The 23,338-nt window shown below is 39.8% G+C and overlaps 2 protein-coding genes across 2 annotated transcripts in view; one reads left to right on the top strand and one right to left on the bottom strand.

Moving 5' to 3' along the window:
- The window catches only part of POLR2B (RNA polymerase II subunit B), a 49,489-nt gene extending 45,289 nt beyond the window's left edge, over positions 1-4,200 (top strand). Inside the window, exons 23-25 of the mRNA XM_068975321.1 lie at positions 85-245; positions 3,067-3,262; positions 3,767-4,200. Coding sequence (XP_068831422.1) covers positions 85-245; positions 3,067-3,262; positions 3,767-3,856 — 447 coding nt within the window. The 3' untranslated portion in view covers positions 3,857-4,200. The remainder of the gene's footprint in view (positions 1-84; positions 246-3,066; positions 3,263-3,766) is intronic.
- The window catches only part of IGFBP7 (insulin like growth factor binding protein 7), an 81,240-nt gene continuing 61,817 nt past the window's right edge, over positions 3,916-23,338 (bottom strand). Inside the window, exons 2-5 of the mRNA XM_068975323.1 lie at positions 18,380-18,489; positions 6,388-6,504; positions 5,606-5,732; positions 3,916-4,204 (exon numbers count right to left, since the gene is read on the bottom strand). Of these exons, the coding sequence (XP_068831424.1) occupies positions 4,185-4,204; positions 5,606-5,732; positions 6,388-6,504; positions 18,380-18,489 (374 nt within the window). The 3' untranslated portion in view covers positions 3,916-4,184. The remainder of the gene's footprint in view (positions 4,205-5,605; positions 5,733-6,387; positions 6,505-18,379; positions 18,490-23,338) is intronic.

The raw sequence follows: 23,338 nt of genomic DNA on the forward strand, positions 1-23,338 counted from the left end.
TGGAATTGTATAGTATATGTACATACATTCTTTGAACTTGTTTATTAATTTTTAAGTCTGTATTTAAAAATCTGCTTGTTTCAGGTTTTATACAATGGATTCACTGGTCGAAAAATCACATCACAGATTTTTATTGGCCCCACTTACTACCAGCGTTTGAAGCATATGGTGGATGATAAGATTCATTCTCGTGCTCGGGGACCTATTCAGATTCTTAATAGACAGCCGATGGAGGGTAGATCTCGGTAAGAGAGCTGCATCATTGATCTTATATAAAAGAATGGTTCTAATATTTCTTGATTCCAGGATCCTAAAAGGCTTTTGTGTGGGAGTTGGTATCTTTTGATATTTATCATGTTAGAAATTAAAACCGAGAAAGGTTTAAAATATTTATTACTTGGTTTAAAAAATAACAGTAACAAATTCATTATACATTAACATAAATAACATTTTAAGTGAAAAGTATTTTCCAGATAAATTTAGTGATAAGTGACATTGGTTTATCTTTTTGCAAATCTTCTTAATGAACTGGTTCGTGAGAAGATAGCTGGATTCTTGATTCTTGTGTTTGCTTCTGGATTTAATCCATTGCAGGATTTTATCTTTTATAATTAACTATGTGACCTCACACAGATTTATGGTTGAAAGGGAAGAATATTACAGTAACTTTCAGGTGACTGGATGTTTTTTTTTGATGCTGCACTAGAGTGACAAGTTGTCCTTTCTGAAAGGTTAGTTGTGATGTAGAATCTGGAACCACTTAAATGAATCTTTTATATTGAAATCCATTGGCCTGTCTTATGCTTTGAGTGTATCTTTTATACTTATGTAGTTTCGTAGTCTCATAATTGGTTATTTGGAAAATATTTTCATTGAGTTGTGTAGATTTTTACATGTTGACACATTTCATTATATCAAAAGACAAATTTCACATTTGTGAATATCACCACCATGTCATCAGAAAGTTTTTAAGTATTGGGAAGTTATCAAGCTCAGAGTGTTGGGTAGAGGTTTTCTTTTTCTAAAATTCTCCTCTTAGATTGAAACACTGATTTTTAATCATTTACAACAAATCTTTAAAATTGTTTTCCTTGAGTGAAAAAAATGTCTGCCAAATATCTTAAGGCTGAATTAACATAGTTGGTGCTATTGTTGACAAATTAACATGATTGGTGTCAGCTGTTTTTTCAAGTATAAAAGATATTTCATGATAAAAGTGACTACTTCAGAATTGTGCAAGCACTTTACTTCAAGACCACCATCTTTAATATACAACTAAAGTACCTTATGAGAACTCTTTATCAGACTGTTAAAAACTATGTACTCAGGAGTCAAAGTTAAATAAAACTAATCATTTTTTTTATTGCTTCAATAATGACATACTTTATATAAAACTGGTTTTCTCACCTTTCAGATACACTGGCGAATATGATTGCTAGTAAAGTATGGTTCTACCCACCTGATGTGTTCGGGTGCCAGCAGTTTATTCAGTTACTTTGGCAACTGTCAGTGCAAATGTTAACACAGTGAAAGAAGCAAATGTGTCATTAGTATTATTATAAAAACAGTTTTTACCCTTAAGAGTCCACAGACCACACTCTCAGAACTCCTGCTTTAGAAGATAGGAAAGTTATAAAAGCAATCACAGTACCTCCTTAATATTATTAAATATCTAGTCTTTAGATTTTCTTGACAGTTGCATAGTTTTTAAAAAACATTTGTTGGTTTCAATTAGGATACAAATAAGGCCCATGGTTTGTAGTTGATTGATATGTCTCAAGTTTTTTTTCTTAATCTATCGGTTACCCTTTAACTTTTTTTCCTTGCACTTTATTTGTTGGATTGTTTGTCATGGAGGGTTTCTCACAGATTGGGTTTTTTGAATTGTGGGATCTTAGTTCTGCAACCAGAGGTTGAACCTGGGCACCAACAATGAAAGCGCCGAGTCCTAACCACTGGACTGCCAGGGAATTCCCTCTCACAGTCTGGATTTTTGTTGATTGCATTCCTGGGCTCTGTGTGCCTATTTCTTGTAAATAGCTAATTGGATTTAGAGCCTTGATGAGGTGAAGGGTTTGTGTTCTTTAATAGTAATACTTAAAAGGCACTATTCAAAATTGTATACTTTCCATATCTGGTTGTTTTTCTTTTGTGACTTTAGTAGCTATTAATGTTCAGTACCTAAAACCTTTAATTAAATAGGGATTGCAGACTGATGAGATTCTAATTTTATCATTCCTTCATTTATTAGCTGGAATACTTCCATAGAGAGAAATTTTGTTTCATCATCTGGTTACCTGGTGACATAGTTTTCATATAGTAAAAGACATGATAAATGCTCACTTCTTTCCTTTTATTTACCAGTTTTCAAAATGATGAGTCAGTTACTTAGAATCCTCTAAAGCTGACCAAGTGTTTTGTTTTTGGTAATATCATTAGAAGCTCTTTAATCATATGTATTTTATTAATATATATATGTGTGTGTGTGTGTGTATATGTATTCCCATGAAACCATTCTTTATCTTTTATATAGAAGAATATTAAGGAAGCCATCACCATCTACTTGCCTGGCCATCAGAACAATGCATTTCGTTTCACTTACTAAGCTGGGGAAACCTGTTACTGATTTCACCTCTTCTTTCCTTTAGTTGTGCCAATGTGCATTTATTGTTTCAGGTTTGATTGCTTGGGAGTCTCATTCATGGAGAAGCTACTTTATTTAGATTAACTTTTATTATTAAATTTTTAGCATACAGATGAATTCAAATAAGTTAAATGATAATGTTACAAGATTTTATTCTGTATGTCATTGTGTTTATTTGAAAAAGTATATTTACTATACTTAAGAAACTAATGGGTTTACTCTGTTTGGGGACCTTCTAGTGCACACCAAATAGTTGGTAGCCTTCTTAGCCTCCTAACCATGTTGACAGAATACAAGAGTAGAAAAATTGGAGTCTAGTTCTCATTTTTTACTAATGTTACTTTTTATACTTGCCATTAGTCAAAGTGGTATTGATAATAGAAAATCAGTACAAAATAGCCTTTTGTTTCTTCCCATAATAGTGATGGTGGCTTGCGTTTTGGAGAGATGGAACGAGACTGTCAGATCGCGCATGGAGCAGCCCAGTTTTTAAGGGAGAGGTTGTTTGAGGCGTCAGATCCGTATCAGGTTCACGTTTGCAATCTTTGTGGAATAATGGCAATTGCGAACACCAGGACCCATACATACGAATGCAGGGGCTGCCGAAATAAAACCCAGGTATGTACAGACATTCAGGATAGATATTCAGGATATAACCATATTTGCCTCATCATCCAGGCAGATTTAGTGTGGTGAACAGATTGGTGTTTTCACAATTTTGGTAGCATTTTTCTATAAGATTCCTGGTTTTAAATGAAGAAAAAGATATCAATTCTGTTTTTCTAAAAACTAATTTAAGTTTTAGCATGGTAATTTCTCTAGCTGTTCATTTTTTGGAAATAATAAGGTCTTGTACAAGGAATTTTAAACAATGAGTGTTTTTTTTTTTTAAAAACCTTTTCATTGAGAAGGGTGAATATATATCAAGTCTGACAGAAAGGGTAAAACACCAAAGCCTGTTAGGAGAAAGAGCCACCATAGGCCAAGGTGATAGGATGAGTGCTAGCAGCCCACTCATCTGTTCATCACCTCTAGTACCAAGTCTGTGGCTTTTCCTGGGGTAGGGAAGTGGGGTTGCTTCAATACAGCTTTGCTAATTACCTCTTTTTTCTCCTTCCCCAGATCTCTTTGGTTCGAATGCCTTATGCGTGCAAACTGTTGTTTCAGGAACTCATGTCCATGAGTATTGCACCTCGAATGATGAGTGTTTAGCTCTTTTAAAAAATCTTCGTGTCTTGTTTCTGTGATACAGCTTAAAAAAAAATTTTTTTTAAACAACAAAAATGTACTGCGCTGTGAGAAAACACATTTTATTTGTTTTGTTTAATGATATGCATGCTTTTCTTCTGTAAATAGACAATAAATTTTTGTAGATAGTCTTGGTGTGTTATCTTAATTTCGTATTTCACTGTGTAAAATCAGTGAATATAGCTAAAGTGTTAGTGGATTGGATGAAAAGAAACTGGTTACTAGGCAAGAACAGGAGGCTGTAGTTACCCATGACTACTTTTAGCTATGCAGACTAATATATTCTGCAGGTTTACAGCTCAGCACCTTCACCTGTTTAAAAAAAAAAAGATAAAAATTAGTTACACATATGGATATGGTTTTATTTTCTAATTTTGAGGTAGTGTAGTGTTTCCAAATAAATGAAGATGTTAAAATGTGGGGATAAAGAATGTTTGAGGATAAATTGATATGGTGGGCAGTGGGAGTGCTCTTTGAATGTGAACTACCTGTATATGATTTTTAGATGTGGAAGGTGATTTTGTTGTACTGGTCCATCAAGAGAGGGACCTTATTATGGAAGTGGGAGAAGCACATTTCATAGATGAGCAAGATAAGCTAGGGAGAGACTAAGGAACTTTCCTTCGTCTTCCAGTTCTTATTCAGAATTGAAAGTATTCTAGTTCTTATTCAGAATTGAAAGTGGAATAATCAGTGGCAGAGCTGAGGCTCAAACTCATGCCTCCGAACTACTGCTCTTTGTTCCATCATTTGGCTTTACACATCTTGGCTGAAAAGAATCTGACCAAACACATCTTTACTTCATATTTCTTCCTTTCATACCACAGCTGAGTGGTCCACACAATAGAATGGTTTTTACAAATGCTCACAATAAATTTTGTTTTTATTTTTAGCTTAAGAAAAAACCAGTTCAGACATCAGTCTAAGAGAACTATATAAATGGAAAGTAGCATGACTCTCATACCACCAGGATGGGTGCTTAAGAGGAAGATTTTGACAGTGAAGTGGATAGAGGCAGAACAGAATTGCATACCTGCCAATATACTCTTTCAGGTTTTTTCTTATAAAAGCTCAAAGTGAAGGACCAGAATTGTCTACAAATCATTTCCTTTTAAATGGGAATTTAATATAATAGTCACAACATCAAGGAAAATGCAGTGAAGATAGATAGAAAGTTATGGGAAATATAAACCATTCTAATCAGGTTTGAGTTTTGACTCTTACATGTAAGATAGAGTGAAAGCATCTAAGTCATAATAATAACATTCCATCAACCACTGAATGTTCTTTTGGAGCCATGCACTCTAAATTTTGATTACATACTTAATGCCATTCCCTTGTGGATTCCTAACATCAACAGAATTTCATTAAGAGCTGTCTGATACTTTTATACTTGGTTCTGTGCTTTATTAAACAGAAGCACTAAGTAAACAAATGTTAGCCGCTCAGTTGTATCTGACTCTTTTGCGACCACATGGACTGTAGCCCACCAGGCTCCTCTGTCCATGAGGTTCTCCAGGCAAGAATACTGGAATGGAAAAAAAAAAAGAATACTGGAATGGGTTGCCATTCCCTTCTCCAGGGGATCTTCCCAACCTGGAGATCGAACCCAGGTCTCCCACATTGCAGGCAGATTTTTTACTGCCTGAGCCATAGGGAAGCCCAAACAAAAACACTAGTCATTTTTAAATGCTTATGAGATTTATTACCTACCTTTTTTCACTGGTATTTCATGTAAGGCATCAACCACTGTAATTTTTGCTGATGCTGAAGCCTGTCCTTGGGAATTGGATGCATGGCACTCATATTCTCCAGCATCTTCCTTACTAAGAGGAGATACCTGTGAAAGAAAAAAAGATCTCCAGTTTCTCTGTGGTGGTCATCTTTTTCCAGTGGCCTCAATTAAGTCATTTCATAAGTTTCCTAACATGACCAAGAGGGTTCATGGCAAAGATACTGCTAGAAATAGTACTAGCCCTGTGCTAGGAGTAATTATGTAGCTATCAAATGCTCTGCCAGGAGGATCCTGCTATGAGAAAAAGCCATGGACAACTTTAGATCACACTGCATAGGTTAAAAACAGGATAGGTGCACATATCCTTGTTTAAGGGAGACCTTGGTATAGGGTATGTGATCTAAGAACTAGGGACAGTAGCCTTGCATGTCCATGGTTATCAAAGGTCAAGTAAAATAAACTAATAACTGATTAAAATAATGCTTGGGTCATTTAGTTCCCTTTTGCTTTGAACTCCTAGGGGGCAAAAATTGGTTCTCATTTATTTGGTTGTTTCCAAAACATCCTAATAAATTCCAGCTGCTTTTTTTTTTTTTTTTATGTTTCCTCTGGAAGAAACAGCCGCTCTGTGGTAAGACTGTTCTAAAGAGATGTGGAAGAGCATGCAAATACTCTGAGCCTGGCAGCACATTAGGCGCCTTCACCAGGTTTGCTGTGTTTAATTCTAAGAGTGAAATATTTGTCAGCTCTTGGTACTCACCAGCACCCAGCCAGTAACTTCATGCTTTTCTGGACCACCCCGAGTCTGAATGGCCAGGTTGTCTCGGTCACCAGGCAAGAGTTCTGTTCTTTGAACTCCATAGTGACCCCTTTTTACCTGCAAAAAAAGCAGGGAGGCGGGGGAACAGTCTGAGTTCTCTGCACTGAATCATCAACTTGGAAGTGGCCAATATTTCTAGAATTGCACAGGGTATACATCAGAATTTCTAACTGGATTAAGCCTAGCAGTTTCCATATTACTCTCTCCTAAATACTTACATAGAGTATACATTCTCTTTTATTCCTTCCTCTAAGCTTGTATATTTAAAATTAATATATTTTTTTGCATGCTTGGGGAATATAAACTCATACTTTCTTGCCACTGGCTACCATCATTCACTCATACCCTTGTAAATTCTGCTTGTCAGTGTTGGGCCTTGTTTGCCTTATGCCATTTTGACAAACTGTCACCATCTTAGGTTTGATACTTGGGACCTTGTGTAAGAGCCCAACTCCTGGAGCTCTTCCTCTAACAGCCTCATCAATAGAAAATAACAAGTCCAAAGCCAATACCATTACTTTGTTCAGAGGGCTAAGGGTTTGTTCATCAAATGATTTACTAAAAGGCCTGAGACCAAAAATGCCTGTCAAGTACAAGCTGTAATTGTTCTCTTAAAACAAGACTTGGTACGTATCCCTGTGCATGTCATGAGATTTAGAAAGATGAAGAAAAAACTCAGTTTCCTTGGCTTGAGGCCACTAGTGAATACTTCTACTTTCCTCCCCTCATTTAAAAAGGCAAACTATTAATATGTGTTCATTATATAAACTTTGGAAAATATTATATAAAGATTCACAAAACAATAAAATTTGCCCCTAACCTCTCCATATATATACATTTAGCATAAATTTCTAGAAGCAGAATTGTTGAGACACAGTATAAATATTTTAAGGCTTGTGATAACGATAGGTTTAAAAATATATTTCAAAGAATACACGAGGCAATGTTTATTTCCATCCCAGGCCATCTTTAAGAGTTAGGTTGATGTTTATTGCTATTAACCTTTGTAATTAGAAAGATGGATTTATATTCTCAAATAGGTAGTTTTCCTTTCCTCTTATAATTAAGCAAATCTTGAGTTAGACCATACTATCTAATTTTTTTTGACACTTTACATCTGAGTTGCTTCTCTTACTTGTGAGCCCACTGCCACCACACAGTTACTAAGCTGTTGTCTCAGCATCAAAACCACCCTTTTATTTTTTTATGCTTCATGACAACGGATTGGCACTCTGCAAACCATGTGGAATCTAGGCTAACTCCTACTCTTTTTAAAAAAAGACCCTAGACGTTACCGATCTGGAGCGGCTGGTTTTCACCTGTTTGCTTTTTTTCCCCTGAGAGTCCCCATTTTGCCACTATTAGAGAAAATTAGGTATCTTAGTATTTTTCTCAAATGAATTTTATAAAGGCAGATAAATTCAATAGGCCTCTTTTTCCCTTCCCTTCCCCAGGTAGCTGGCAGAAATGGTTTATACTAGTGCAGATTTTGAAGCAGTTACTTAAAAATGGTTTTAAATAATGGTTTTAAATATTAATTTGATTCAGTGGTTAAAGTAATATGTCTCTGGTCTTGATATTCAGAATTCTTTGAGGATTTTGTGTGTGACCAAAGCAGAAAAATACTACTGCATAAATAGTGAATCTTGGCAACTGAGCTGTTTCTCCTCAGCTCATGTAGCTCTCATTAAATAGCGTTCTCTGCCAATTAATGACTCGCTTTGTACCAAGAAACTTTCAAGTACTTGATTGGAAAATGAATACCCATATTCAAACTCATATTTAATTAACATTGTAAATGTTTTATACCATGTAGAAAACATACAGAAAGAGGTACAAAGAATTTTTACATGGAAAATTTTTATACAGCAAACTCCTTTACCGCATTACTTACGTAAGGGGAACTTGTTGATAAATACAGTTTTAGTTTGAGAAAAAGATGCAGGCTGGGTTCACAAAAGTTCTACATATGTGCATGGACTGGAGGTTTGTACAGCAGAAAAAACTGCCTAGAAGTCACTGCTCACCACAGACTCAACTAGGAGGAGAACCAGAGGAGAGGGAGACCCAGGGAAGTCATCTCAGCCCTCTCCAGTTGTATTTTAGCTGCAACAAGCAATAACTAAGAAAAAAGTGCCAATGACTGCAGAATGATGCATTAATCTGATTCCTACAGGTTGATGTTCAAGCATTCACTGACTTTCAGGGATCTTTTATGCAGCTTAGAACATATTTGCTGTGCCTTTCTGGTGAAGTTTCAGAACTTTATGATGAAATAGAATCTATATCACAGTTTTCAGCTCCACAGCTACTGTAAACAAAAGACAAAATGGTTGTCTAGGAAAAAAGTCTATAATACATGACAAAGGGTCATTATCCCGAATGTGCAAAAAAAGCACAAAATGATAATAAGAATCGACCCCATGGAGAAAAGAGTAAAGGCTACAAACATAATTCATACAAAAAGAAAATCTAAATATGAAAATATTTTCAATGTAGTCAAGGAAATAAAAGCAATAATGAAATGATACTTCTACTCATCATTAACAAAATCTAAAAAGGGGTAATATTCAGTGCTGGTGAGTATGCAGGGAAATGATACCCATACATTGCTGAGGGGGAGGGTGAACTGCTACAATGGATTTAGAAAGTAATCTGACACCACAGCAATCAGACAAGAAAAAGAAAAGATAACCCAAGAGGTAAAATTGTCATTATATTCAGATGGCATGATTCTGTATATAGAAAACCCTAACAATTCCATAAAACTACTAGCACTGATAAATGAATTCAGTAGGATACAAGAATAACATACAGAAGTCAGTTACATTTCTTGACATTAACAATGAAATACTGAAAGGGAATGTAAAAAAAAGATTTCAAAATTGCATCCCCCAAAATAAAACACTTAGAAATTAACCTGGGCAAGGATTTGAAAGATATATTCTGAGAACTGTAAAACAATAAAGAAAACTGAAGATGATTCAAGGGCATGGAAAGATCCCCTGGAGAAGGGAATGGTTACCCACTCCAGTATTCTTGCCTGGAGAACTCCATGGACAGAGGAGCCTAGCGGGCTGTATAGTCCATGAGGTGGAAAAGAGTCGGACGTGACTGAACAACTTTCACTCACTCACTCACTCATGTTCTTGGACTGGAGAAATTAATGTTAAAATGGCCATACTACCCAAAGCAATCTACAGATTGAATGCAATCCCTATCAAATTACCCATGACACAGAAAAATTACCTATTTTTCACAGAACTGGAACAAGTAATCCTCAAATTTATATGGAACCATAAAAGACCCAGAATTGTCAAAGCAGTCTTGAAGAAAAAACAAAGCAGGAGGCATAACCCTCCAAGCCTTCAGACAACACTACAAAGCTACAGTAATCAAAACAGCATGCTATTGACACAAAAACACATGGATCAATGGAACAGATAGCACAGAAATAAACCCACACACCTGTGGTTAGTTAATATTTGGCAAAGGAGGCAAAAATACACAATGTGAAAAACAGTCTCCTCAACAAGTGGTATTGGGAAAGTTGGATAGCCTCACGTAAATCAATGAATTTAGAATATACCCTCTCCCCATACACAAAAATAAAATACATACAAACAGCTCATACAACTTAACAACAACAACAAAACCCCCAATTCAATCAAAAAGTGGTAAGACCTAAATAGACATTTCTCCAAAGAAATACAAATGGTAATAGGCACATGAAAAGATACTCAACATTACTAATTATTAGAGAAATGCAAATCAAAACTACAATGGTAGGTATCCCCTCACACCAGTCAGAGTGGCCATCATTAAAAACTCTACAAATAACAAATGCTGCAGAGGATGTGGAGAAAAGGGAACACTCCTACATTGTTGGTGAGAATTAGTTGGTGCAGCCACTATGGAAAACAGTATGCAGTTTCCTCAGAAACCTAGAATGTTAATTTATGATTCAGCAATCCCACTCCTGGATATTTATCCAAAGAAAACTGTAATCCAAAAAGGTACATGCACCCCATGTTCATAGCATTATTTACAATATCCAAGACATGGAAACAATTAAATATCCATTGACAGATGAATGGATAAAGAAGATGTGGACTTGTATACAGTGGAATACTACTCAGCCATAAAAAGAACAAAATAATGCCATCTGCAGTAACACGGATGGATCTAGAGATTATCATACGAAGTGAAGTAAATCAGAAAGAGAAACACCATATGGTATCATTCATATGTGGAATCCAATATGGCAAGAATACACAGAAGAACTGTACAAAAAGGATCTTCACAACCCAGATAATCATGATGATGTGATCACTAATCTAGAGCCAGACATCTTGGAATGTGAAGTCAAGTGGGCCTTAAAAAGCATCACTACAAACAAAGCTGGTGGAGGTGATGGAATTCCAGTTGAGCTGTTTCAAATCCTGAAAGATGATGCTGTGAAAGTGCTGCATTCAATATGCCAGCAAATTTGGAAAACTCAGCAGTGGCCACAGGACTGGAAAAGGTCAGTTTTCATTCCAGTTCCAAAGAAAGGAAATGCAAAAGAATGCTCAAACTACCACACAATTGCACTCATCTCACATGCTAGTAAAGTAATGCTCAAAATTCTCCAAGCCAGACTTCAGCAATACGTGAACCGTGAACTCCCTGATGTTCAAGCTGGTTTTAGAAAAGGCAGAGGAACCAGAGATCAAATTGCCAACATCCGCTGGATCATGGAAAAAGCAAGAGAGTTCCAGAGAAACATCTATTTCTGCTTTATTGACTATGCCAAAGCCTTTGACTGTGTGGATCACAATGAACTGTGGAAAATTCTGAAAGAGATGGGAATACCAGACCACCTGACCTGCCTCTTGAGAAATCTGTATGCAGGTCAGGAAGCTACAGTTAGAACTGGACATGGAACAACAGACTGGTTCCAAATAGGAAAAGGAGTACATCAAGGCTGTATATTGTCACCCTGCTTATTTAACTTATATGCAGAATACATCATGAGAAATGCTGGACTGGAAGAAACACAAGCTGGAATCAAGATTGCTGGGAGAAATAGCAATCACCTCAGATATGCAGATGACACCACCCTTATGGCAGAAAGTGAAGAGGAACTCAAAAGCCTCTTGAAAGAGGAGAGTGAAAAAGTTGGCTGAAAGCTCAACATTCAGAAAATGAAGATCATGGCATCTGGTCCCATCACTTCATGGGAAATAGATGGGGAAAGAGTGGAAACAGTGTCAGACTTTATTTTTTTGGGCTCCAAAATCACTGCAGATGGTGACTGTAGCCATGAAATTAAAAGACGCTTACTCCTTGGAAGAAAAGTTATGACCAATCTAGACAGTATATTCAAAAGCAGAGACATAACTTTGCTGACTAAGGTCCGTCTAGTCAAGGCTATGGTTTTTCCTGTGGTCATGTATGGATGTGAGAGTTGAACTGTGAAGAAAGCTGAGCACCGAAGAATTAATGCTTTTGAACTGTGGTGTTGGAGAAGACTCCTGAGAGTCCCTTGGACTGCAAGGAGATCCAACCAGTCCATTCCGAAGGATTTCAAGCTGGGATTCCTTTGGAAGGAATGATGCTAAAGCTGAAACTCCAGTACTTTGGCCACCTCATGCGAAGAGTTGACTCATTGGAAAAGACTCTGATGCTGGGAGGGATTGGGGGCAGGAGGAGAAGGGGACAACCGAGGATGAGATGGCTGGATGGCATCACGGACTTGATGGACGTGAGTCTGACTGAACTCCAGGAGATGGTGATGGACAGGGAGGCCTGGCGTGCTGCGATTCATGGGGTCTCAAAGAGTTGGACATGACTGAGCGACTGAACTGAACTGCATATGGCACAAATGAACCTATCTATTAATACAAAAGAGAAATAGGCTGACAGACATAGAGAACAGACTTGCGGTTGTAAAGAGCGGAAGGGGTTTGTGGAGGTCTGGAGTGGGAAGTTGGGATGAGCAGATGTAAGCTATTAATGCATAGTGAATGGATAAACAACAAGGTCCTACTGTATAGCACAGATAATAATATTCAGTACCCTATGATAAACCGTAATGGAAAAGAATGTAAAAAAAAAAAGACTATATATCTATAAATGAATCACTTTGCTGTATAGCAGAAATTAACACAACATTGTAAATCAACTATACTTCAATTAAAAAGAAAAGAAACCGGACAGAATTCCTTGAAGACAGGAACCAATGAGACTAGCAGAATGCATAAGACATTGCAGATAAGAAATAACGTTTGTTGTATTGAGGGTACTAAGCAGTTCTCAAAAGGTACAGTGCCTCCAACAGGTTTAACATTTTCATAATTATTAAAATCAGGTGGTAAATTTTTTTAAAAGAAAATATTCTGACAATGTCTATTAAGACTAAAATAAATCTTTTGACCTAATCATGTATCTTTGGGGGAATCTATCCTATAGGGAAAAATGTCAGTTGCATGTGGGATATGTATACTCAAATATTTAAGGTGATATTTATTTAAGGTGATGAAAAGTTGGAAACACAGAAATTGTGTTTAATAATTATGGAACACCCACAGTTGGAATATTATGTAGTCCTTGAGAAGCAGGCCTGGAGGGATGCCCATGAAATATTTCTTAAAAAAAACAATTTCAGAGTGATTGCAAACTTTATTCCCATTTCAACCCATACTCTGGGAATATGTTTGTATACATATGGGCATGAATAGGGGTATAGAAAGATACAAAGTTCATATTGGTTATTTCAAGGAGTGGAAGGAGGTGGGAGGACATTATGAACATCTTTGGACAGTTTTTCCTTTAACAATCACTCTTTTTTTTTTTTAAACTGAAAAAAGAATATTCTTAGAGGTCATGAGCCCTAATCTGAAAAAATGTTCAGGCAGGAAAAGAATACAAAGCCTCTTCATCTTGGAAACATCTAAATGTTTGGAAAGAATTCTGGTCTCTCACCTTCCCTGTAAGCGTCCCTTTGACTTACCAGTTAAGGTAAATACAGCTTTTTCAGTTCATTTCCCCATTTCAAAATATGGCTCTTATAATCTTTGTAGGCTGGGGCTTTTTTTTTTAAATAAAAAAGTTTTTGTTAGAGTATAGCTGCTCACTATAGAGCAAACTCCAGGAGATTGTGGAGGACAGGGAAGCCTGGTGTGCGGTAGTCCATGGGGTTGCAGAGTCGAACACAACTTAGCCACTGAACAACAATAGTTGCTTTATGATGTTGTTAATTTTCAGTGTACAGCAAAGTGAATTAGCTATATGTATACATATATTCCCTCTTTTTAATATCTCCTTCCTATTTAGGTCACCACAGAGTACTGAGCAGAATTCCCTGTGCTATACAGTGGGAATTATATATATAGTTATTTATTTCATACACACTGTGCTGTGCTTAGTCACTCAGCCGTGTCCAACTCTTTTGCAACCCCATGGACTGTAGCCCGCCAGGCTCCTCTGTCCATGGGGATTCTCCAGGAAAGAATACTGGAGTGGGTTGCCACACCCTCCTCCAGGGGATCTTCCCAACCCAGGGATCGAACCCAGATCTCCTGCACTGCAGGTGGATTATTTACTGTCTGAGCCACCAGGGAAGCCCATTTTATACATAGTAGTATATATGCCAATCCCAGGAGTTTTGTTTAAAATATATATATATATATATATATATATATATATATATATATGTATGGGACTTGTTAAGGTCACACGATAAGTACTGGTCAGAATACCACAGGCCACTCACCAGGCTGGGCCTCCCATAGAACTGTCATTGTAGCCAGAAGAGTCTCAGAGAGAAGAGTCATCCTGTCAGTTCTGCTGCTGCTAAGAATCTTTGAGCAAGAAAGACACGCTACCTTCTTGGAACCTCAGTTTAACAAGGGAAGATTCTAAGATTCATTTATGTCCAAAAAGCAGTTCCATGCTTAAATCAGATTTGACAGGTGATCTTAAATATAAATCTGTATTTCTTAACAGGCCGGTTACAAGGGGAGTGGAGGAGAAAACAAATGGCCTGTTTAATTCTTTAGGTCAGTGACTTTCAAAGTGCTCTGACATGGCCCATAGTAAGAAACACGTTTTGCATTGCTGTCTGGGATATACAGAAGAAAAGTTTCATGAAATACCTTTACTTCCCTGGTGGTACAGTGGACAGGAATCCACCTGCCAGTGCAGGGAACATGGGTTGGATCCCTGATCCAGGAAGATCCCATATGCCTCAGAGCAACTGCAGTCCATGTGCCGCAAGCACTGCGCCTGCGTGCTGCAACTGCTGAAGCCTGTGCACGTAGACCCTGTGCTCCCCAACAAGAGAAGCCACCGCAAGAAGCCTGCGCATCTCAACAGAGTAACCCCCGACTCACTGCAACTGGAGGAAGCCTCTGTGCAGCAGCAAAGACTGTAACCAAACATAAATAAGTAAGAAACACCTTTACTAAATGTGCCTTTACCTAAGGTATTTTCTGTTCTACTTTTTAGTCTTTAAGAAAATACTGGTTGTGATCTCTACATTAAATTCAGGACTCACTGATGGGTCATGGTCTACAGTCTGAACAACACTGCTTTAGGTCATGCATGTGCAAATTACATTATGAAGATAGAAGAAAATCAGTAGAACCTAGAAGTAGGGTTTTTGTTTGTTTTGGAAGGTCTATAGAAAAAAAAATTTTTTTTTCTGTTTCTTTTTCCTCGCTCCCACTCCATCCATTCCTACCCTCCCCCAGAACTCCTCCAGTTGACAAGCCCTCAAGGGATCAATCCCAGAGGATCTCAAAGTTTAAAGGAAAAGATACCTCAGGCTAATTTGCTCCCTGTGTGTGGGTATGTTAGCTGCAAGGGTGGGTAGACAAAGGACTGAACTACTCTCCGCCAAGACCCGTCATGATGTTGGGTCTTGTCAAGATCTTTCATGACACCTGGGTCACCCTGGCTTCTCACTGTGTGATCCTTAGAGAGCTGCACAGAGCTTTTTATGGGAGTTCTTTGAAAAAGTTGTTCCTTACCTCTTCACCCCCTGGGACAAACCAGAAACCTCCAAATAAGCAATGAGGAGCACCAGCAGCTTTCACAGAAGGCCAAGAGGAATATATCCATCAGTTGAGTTTATGCTCTTCACTGCTCCTGCCTTCCCTTTAAAAAAGTAGTTTACTGAGGTAAAAATTTCATCCCTCCATTTAAAGAAATTTCAGCTGTAAAGGGCAGCTGTAGTACAGCTTCTGTCACCTCTGCCTACACCAACCCCAGTCACCCTTATTCTGCTCCGATGACAAGGCTCCATGACGGCTCCACACCCCTCTGGCCACACGGGGGAGCCAGAGGTTAGCAGGTGACCCAACCTGGGTCAGAGTCCTTCAGTGGGAATTTTAAAAAGTAGCACGGGTATACCCTCTTTTCTCTGAGGTCTTTGGAGTTGCTGGCGACAATTATTGCCTACAGCACGGAGGAATCTTTTTGAAGCACAAGGAGAAAATGAGATCCCCTACACTGAGAACAAAGAGCCAAGTGCCAGGAGCCAGCACGAGGGGTCTTGCCCGTGGCAAAGGTCATGAGGTTAAGGGGTCCAGCAGGCAAAGGCGAGTCAGGCCTTAAGGGAGCCTCGCTGAATTTTCTCATGCATCTGCCCCCAAACCAGAGTCTGCCTCTTACTGCATTGTGCTTTTCGCCTACTTTTCTGACATTAACAGGGGGCTGTCCCCCCACCACTTCTGGAAAAAGTTAATTTAGAGCTTTTAGATAATAAGTCTCCTGGGCATAATAAGAGTGTTTCAATCCAAAAACCCCTCTGATGGCTTTCTAGCCTGCCTACAGGACTCTTACAGCTGCTCCGAGGAGTCAAAATCATTAGAATAGGACTGATTAAGGGTTTCATTTGTTGAGCCAATACTTGCTGCCAAGTTTTCGTATCTTTTGTTGATATAGTTGGTATATAGAAAAAAAAAAGTAGCAACATAGATCTTTGAGTTAAGTACCTTCTTTGTTATAACCTACTGCACCTTTGTTCTATAGGGATGTAACTTTAGTGCTTTGAGGGTGATGCAGATTAAAGAAAAACACTTCAGGGGAAATGAGATTAACATTCATTAAGGAAGAGAGCCATAAAGTGTTAACAGGCCTCTTGGCCAGATAATATAAATCACCTGAGAGCTTTTGTATACAAATATACAGAAAGAGTCAGGACTGCTGCTCCTGCATGACTCTATCTTCCATTATGTAAAACTTAGGGTATATAAACACCTTTTAAAAATAAAGTTATGGGGTTTTTGCACAAGCTTGGCCTCCCCCGTGTCAACTCTCTCTCTCTCTTTCTCCCTCTCCCTCCCTCTCTTTTTCAGGCTGATCCCTTGGAAAGCGGAGGCTCTCCACGTCTACTTATTTGCCCGAGCTTCTAAGACCCACACGAGAGGGAGCCCAAGGTGGGGCACCCTCCACTATTCAAGGGGGCGCCTGTGGCCTACTGTAGACGGTGCAAGTTTCTTGTCTTGAGACTTTATTAGCTTTCCGTGTAAACCAAGGAACATCAGTCTCTTTTCTCCACTAAATTTCCTACTACACTATCCTTTCCTAATCTCCTCTTTATATCTCTAATTAAATAATTCTTTCCTAAGACGCCAACTCCGTCCCCGCTTTGAATTCCCTGGACCCACCGGGGCTGGACCCCGGCAGCCAAGAGTTGGAGTTCTGACAACACTGGGCACCTGGACTCAGTTGCCCTTGGGGCTAGAATCATTCCTCTCCTCCACCCCAGTTTTTGTTGTTGTTGTTCCCTGAACTAGTGTGAAGCGAGTTTCTACAACCTGCAACAGGAAGAGTTCTGACTATGGGAGCCACAGTCACTCCTGGAGTTCCAGAAGTTGCTCCTCTGTTCCGACACCAAGCAAATCAAATAATCGGGGCAGACGTCAGCCATCTCAGAGCTTGCTGGAGAAGCAAACCAGCTGAAAAGGTGCTTCTGGCTATGCCTCTCAACTGAAAAAAGGTTTCCCTTTTGTTAGCATGAGCTTGATGATATATACTCCACAGACTGCTGTGAGGTTTAAACAAGTCAAAAAGTATAAGAGCACTAATGTAAAGTAATGTACATTATGACTGTGAAGTGTTACAGTATCAAGTGATTTGGCCAATCTTTTCTCTTCCCTTCTACAGGCATGCAAGAAATTTGTTGTCTTTCATATGCGAAGACAACACTCATATACAAGATAACGCTCTTCAGAGGGAAATATTTTCAGGAAGAGTAGCTAACATCGCCTGAGCGCCAGTGATTTAGCTGGGCGACTTCCTATGTAATCTTTACAAGAATTCCAAGCTACATTCATCACACAGTGGAAAAATTGAGGTCTAGGGTGACCTCCTCCCCAGGGAACATTTGATAATGTCTAGAGGCATTTTTAACTGTCACAGTGGAGTGAGTGTGTGTGTGTGTGTGTGTGTGTGCGCATGTGCGCACATGTTAGAATGCACACCAGCTCCTGGCATCTAGCAGGTAGAAGCCAGGGACGCTGCAAAACTGCTTATAGTGCACAGGGCAGCCCCCGCAACAAAGAACCATCTGGCTCAAAATGCCAACAGTGCTGATGCCAAGAAACCCTGACTTAGAGAGAACTCAGCCAGCCCGTCTAAGGAACTCACAATCTCAACCACTGTGTTATACTGAGATACACACATATGCACTCAGAGCAGGGGATGTGTGCCCAGCATCACAGTGCCACCAGCCCCTAAGGCTTGGTGCTTGGGGACTGCTAACAAAAGCACAACAGGGACTATTCTAGAGGTCAGTGAAGTCATTTGCTAAGACACAGGACCGGTGTCCGGAAGACTGTGGGAAAGCCCTGACTGGCTGAGGATTTTAGGCCATTACTCTCCTCTGCAGGGTAACTACTCATTGGTCAGTCTAGGGTGTCTTCCCGAAGTCGCTGACACTGACCTTGTTCCAGATGAGGACAGGGGTGGGGATTCCGATGACCTCGCAGCTCAAATACACCTGGGCACCAGTGACATTCCAGATGTCCTTGGGGGGCGTCACGATGGAAGGACCTATGGGAGGGGGCACAAAGCCAAACCGTGTTTTTAAACAGTCTTTAACATCTGTCAGCATGCTAGAAATCCGTAAGTATTACTAGAACTAAATATTTGATTCTGTTTGGGAGACTGTCCCCTCCGTTCGTTATCTGAAGTTACTTTCAAAGACCAGACTAGCTTCCCCCAGCCACCAGCAGGATTTTAAGCTATACTTCAGTGATGCATACATCTTGACAGTCGGAAAACAATTAGGAAGAAAAATTTATTGCTTACAAAATTTTCTTCTGTGATTCATGCTTAAGTGAGTTTTAATTTACCAGCTGTTTTGCTTATGTGCAACTTTCCAATTAATATAGTGAACTCCCAAAATATTTAATGTTTTTCTTTTTTATGTACTAGTATTTCTGTTTGGAGAAGGGGGGGCAACAACCAATCTTTACTCTTTGGGTAATGGAAGAAAAAAAAGTCTCAGATTTTTGCAAATGCGCTCACTGTTAATTCACAGGGCACAGCCCCAGGCGCCTGAGAGAGTCCATGTCAGAGGGAAGGAGCCTGGAATCCTGGGATGACAGTACAGTACACTTCCAGAACCAAACATGGCCCAAAGTCAAAGCTCGAGGCCATTTCTTCAAAGAATGAGTTAATTATTCCCTCTGAATTTCAGCTCTCCACTGCTTTGGGTCTTGGAGCTGAATAAAGTATCTAACTGCAGGGACATCTTGCATCAGAGTCCTGGGAAAGGGACAACCTTCCCTTGGGGCCTGGAAAGTTTTCTGGCATAATAAGCATCCAAAGGGCATGAAGTCTCCCCTCTTGCAACAGGCTATTTCCAGCCCACAATTAATTTCTTGAAACAGAAAGGAAATGACAACAGCATGTAAGAGTTTTCCCACTCATCTCAAGTACTGAAAGCTGATTTTTACAAAATCCCTCAGGATAGTTTTATTTTTTCCCTTTGTAAGAATAGGCAAAACATAGTTTTGAAAGCTCTAAATATATTTCTTGCATCCTTCCCTCTAAAGCCTGGATCTGAAAGGAAGCATGTCTCTTGGCCAAGGGTCTTGGTCTTTTCTGTGGCAATCATGGACACAGTGAGCACAGTGGGGCTGTGTTTGTGTGTACTGCTGGCCCTGTTACTGATGCTTCCTCGTCTGTCCTCACCAACACAAGACCCCTCATTGCATCTTGGGCTCCCTCTAGGGCCCTGGGACCCAAAGAACTTGGACACCACACTTGGATCTGGCTCAAGCCTGAGGGCCCCGTGAGGCTCTGTCCTCCTTCCCACACAGACTTGGCGGGACAACCTCAAAGCTCAGGGGATCTCAAGGGAGTGCTCTGAGAAAAATGCACCAGTGTTCAGAGATTGGAGGGGCCCGGGAACAAAGCCGCCTCTCACGTAGCAAAACCACACGAGGAAAGTAAGATTCCTGTGAGATTCAAGTGCCTCAGCCTTGCAACAAGCCACTTATTTCAACCCGCAGCCATTTCTCTATAGATGGAGCAAGGAGCAGGGTCATGGGTCTTAGCCAAGGCAGTTTCTGGAGCCCACATGGAAGAACTCTAGACTGATTTTCTGTCACATGTCTTGAAGATTCTCTAACAGCCTAATTTTAAAACTAAGATCTCCTTAGTTTTAATATAGTCCAATGTATCAAATATTTCTATTATGATTGATGCTTTTTGTGTTCTGTTAGATTTTTTGTTTTTGGCCCAGACCAAGCCCATAAAGATCTCCTGTTTTCTTCTATAAGCTCCATAGGTTTACCTTTCATATTTAGGTTTTGGTCCATCTTTATTTAATTGTTGTGTACCAGACCACCTGACCTGCCTCTTGAGAAACCTATATGTGGGTCAGGAAGCAACAGTTAGAACTGGACATGGAACAACAGACTGGTTCCAAAAAGGAAAAGGAGTACATCAAGGCTGTATATTGTCACCCTGCTTATTTAACTTCTATGCAGAGTACATCATGAGAAATGCTGGGCTGCAGGAAGCACAAGCTGGAATCAAGATTGCTGGGAGAAACAGCAATAACCTCAGATATGCAGATGACACCACCCTTATGGCAGAAAGTGAAGAAGAACTAAAGAACCTTTTGATGAAAGTGAAAGAGGAGAGTGAAAAAGTTGGCTTAAAGCTCAACATTCAGAAAACTAAGATCATGACATCCGGTCCCATCACTTCATGGCAAATAAATGGGGAAACAGTGGAAACAGTGGCTGACTTTATTTTTCTGGGCTCCAAAATCACTGCAGATGGTGATTGTGGCCATGAAATTAAAAGACGCTTACTCCTTGGAAGGAAAGTTATGACCAATCTAGACAGCATATTAAAAAGCAGAGACATTATTTTGCCAACAAAGGTCTGTCTAGTTAAGGCTATGGTTTTTCCAGTGGTCATGTATGGATGTAAGAGTTGGGCTATAAAGAAAGCTGAGCACCAAAGAGTTGATGCTTTTGAACTGTGGTGTTGGAGAAGACTCTTGTGAGTCCCTTGGACTGCAAGGACGTCCAACCAGTCTGTCCTATAGGAGATCAGTCCTGGATGTTCATTGGAAGGACTGATGTTGAAGCTGAAACTCCAATACTTTGGCCACCTGATGAGAAGAGCTGACTCATTTGAAAGACCCTGATGCTGGGAAAGATTGAGGGCAGGAGGAGAAGTGGTTGACAGAGGATGAGATGGTTCGATGGCATCACTGACTCGATGGACATGGGTTTGGGTGGACTCCAGGAGTTGGTGATGGACAGGGAGGCCTGGCATGCTGCGGTTCATGGGGTCACAAAGAGTCAGACATGACTGAGCGACTGAACTGAACTGAACTGATGTTAGGAAGTAGAGGTCAAAGTTCATCACCCCTCCCCAGAAGACAACCAACTGCTTTGGCATCATTTGTTGAAAAGACTATCCTTTTCCTACTGTAAGTGGTGCCTTTGAAGTAAATCCATTGCTTATATATATGTGAGTCTATTTCTGGACTCTCTACTCAGTTCCATTGCATTTATCCTTGTACCAACAACCATGGTAAGACAGAAGGAAATGGCAACCCACTCCAGTATTCTTGCCTGGAAAATCCCATGATCGGAGAAGCCTGGTAGGCTACAGCCCATGCGTTTGCAAAGAGTTGGACGTGACTGAGCGATTTCACTGTCTTCACTGTTTCACTGTATTAAAACTAAAGCACTGAATGAAGGCTAGATCCATTATATCCATCTCCCTTTAATTGTGTCCTTATTCCAAGAGGCAGAACATTTCAGGAGGAGCAAAAAATTCTTTAACAACATCTTAAAGTGAAAGTTGCTCGGTTATGTCCAGCTCTTGGTCATCCCATGGACTACATAGTCCACAGAATTCTCTAGGCCAGAATACTGGAAAGGGTAGCTTTTCCTTCTCCAGGGTATCTTCCCAACCCAGGGACTGAACCCAGGTTTCCCGCATTGCTGGCAGATTCTTTACCAGTTGAGCCACAAGGGAAGCCCTACCCAGAAATACTTGGAATAAGAGCCATTCCCAGAGCATTCAGATGAAGACAAATCATGCTGTGAGTTCCCACCCCCTCTCTCTCCCAACTCTTTGAATATATATCCAACCTCAGGTGAATAGGCTGAGTGAATATTCAGACCAGAATTTGTCAATTCTGCTACCAGGCCATGCCTAGAATTCCACAAGAATTCTATACCATGAAAATCTGTATTACTCACTGACTTCTGTTGAGTTGATGGGGTGGAGAGGCAAAGGAGAAACCATTAGGACCAGTTCCCTGCACAACATTTATGGAAACCCTTGCTATTTCAAACATTCCTGAACAAATGTTGACCCACAGAGATACCAAGTGGACATAATTTGTATGGAAGTGAACAACGGTGAAAACATTCGGGGTTGATGTGGTGGCAGGTCCAACCCTGCACCCCTCCCCCACTTTAAAGAACCACCATCCCACATATTCCATTGACAAGCAGTTTCACTGCCTGAATTAGCTCGAATTGCACGTGCACCATGCCAGTTCATTTCCTGAAGGTTCTGTCCTACCTCACGAGAGCAGCTGACAACATGACTCTTTGCCAAATAACTTCTAACTCTTTCCATGTTGCCTTTTTTTTCCCCAGGAAGGCCAAAGCAGATCCAGAATTATTTCTGTTTTTAAGGATAAAGGAACTTCTAGTTCATTCTGAGCTTATTTTCAGGCAGAAAGCTCAAAATCAGTCCTCAAGGCCAAGCCAAGGGTAATAAAATTGCCATCTAAATCATGCTCGGTGTTTGGATTCCATTTTAAACGAGCCACAGACTATTTAAACACTGTAGGGACAAACACCCAGATAGGTTCAGGTTCGATTATTTATTTATCTTTGTCTTTGTTCCAGTAAAGACTTCAAACTACTCAAACATATGTCTAGCAGACATCCTGTGCAGAGTAACTGTCCACTGCCTCTCTCCTCCCCTTCCCCACCGTGGACAACTCCAGGCAGCAACCAAGCTGTAGCAGTGGTGCCTGGTGGCTGGAGTAGGGAAAAATCCATCCCAAGACTTTCCTCACTTCCAACTCTCCCTACTTTTCTGTTTCAGATGAGTGCCTCCAGCCAGGGTATTCCCTGTTTCTTTCTTACCTTTCTCAACTCAATTAGTTCTTATTCCATTTCATGTGATCTTTCTCAGCTCTCTAAATTTATTATATTGCTCCCTTATGTTTTATAATTCTTGCCTGGTAAGCTTAGGTGGTCTCTTCCTTTTAATCATTCCTTGAAGGGAAAGAGGAAGAAAAAGAAGGGAGGAAGGGAGGAGGCAGAGGAGAAGGAGAAGAAAGAGAAAATGAAGTACAGAGAGATCCAGATCTTAAAGTTATAAGGAAGAGGAAAGTTCTAAGTTT

The sequence above is a fragment of the Capricornis sumatraensis genome, chromosome 7, assembly GCF_032405125.1.
Source record: "Capricornis sumatraensis isolate serow.1 chromosome 7, serow.2, whole genome shotgun sequence".
Taxonomy (NCBI): domain Eukaryota; kingdom Metazoa; phylum Chordata; class Mammalia; order Artiodactyla; family Bovidae; genus Capricornis; species Capricornis sumatraensis.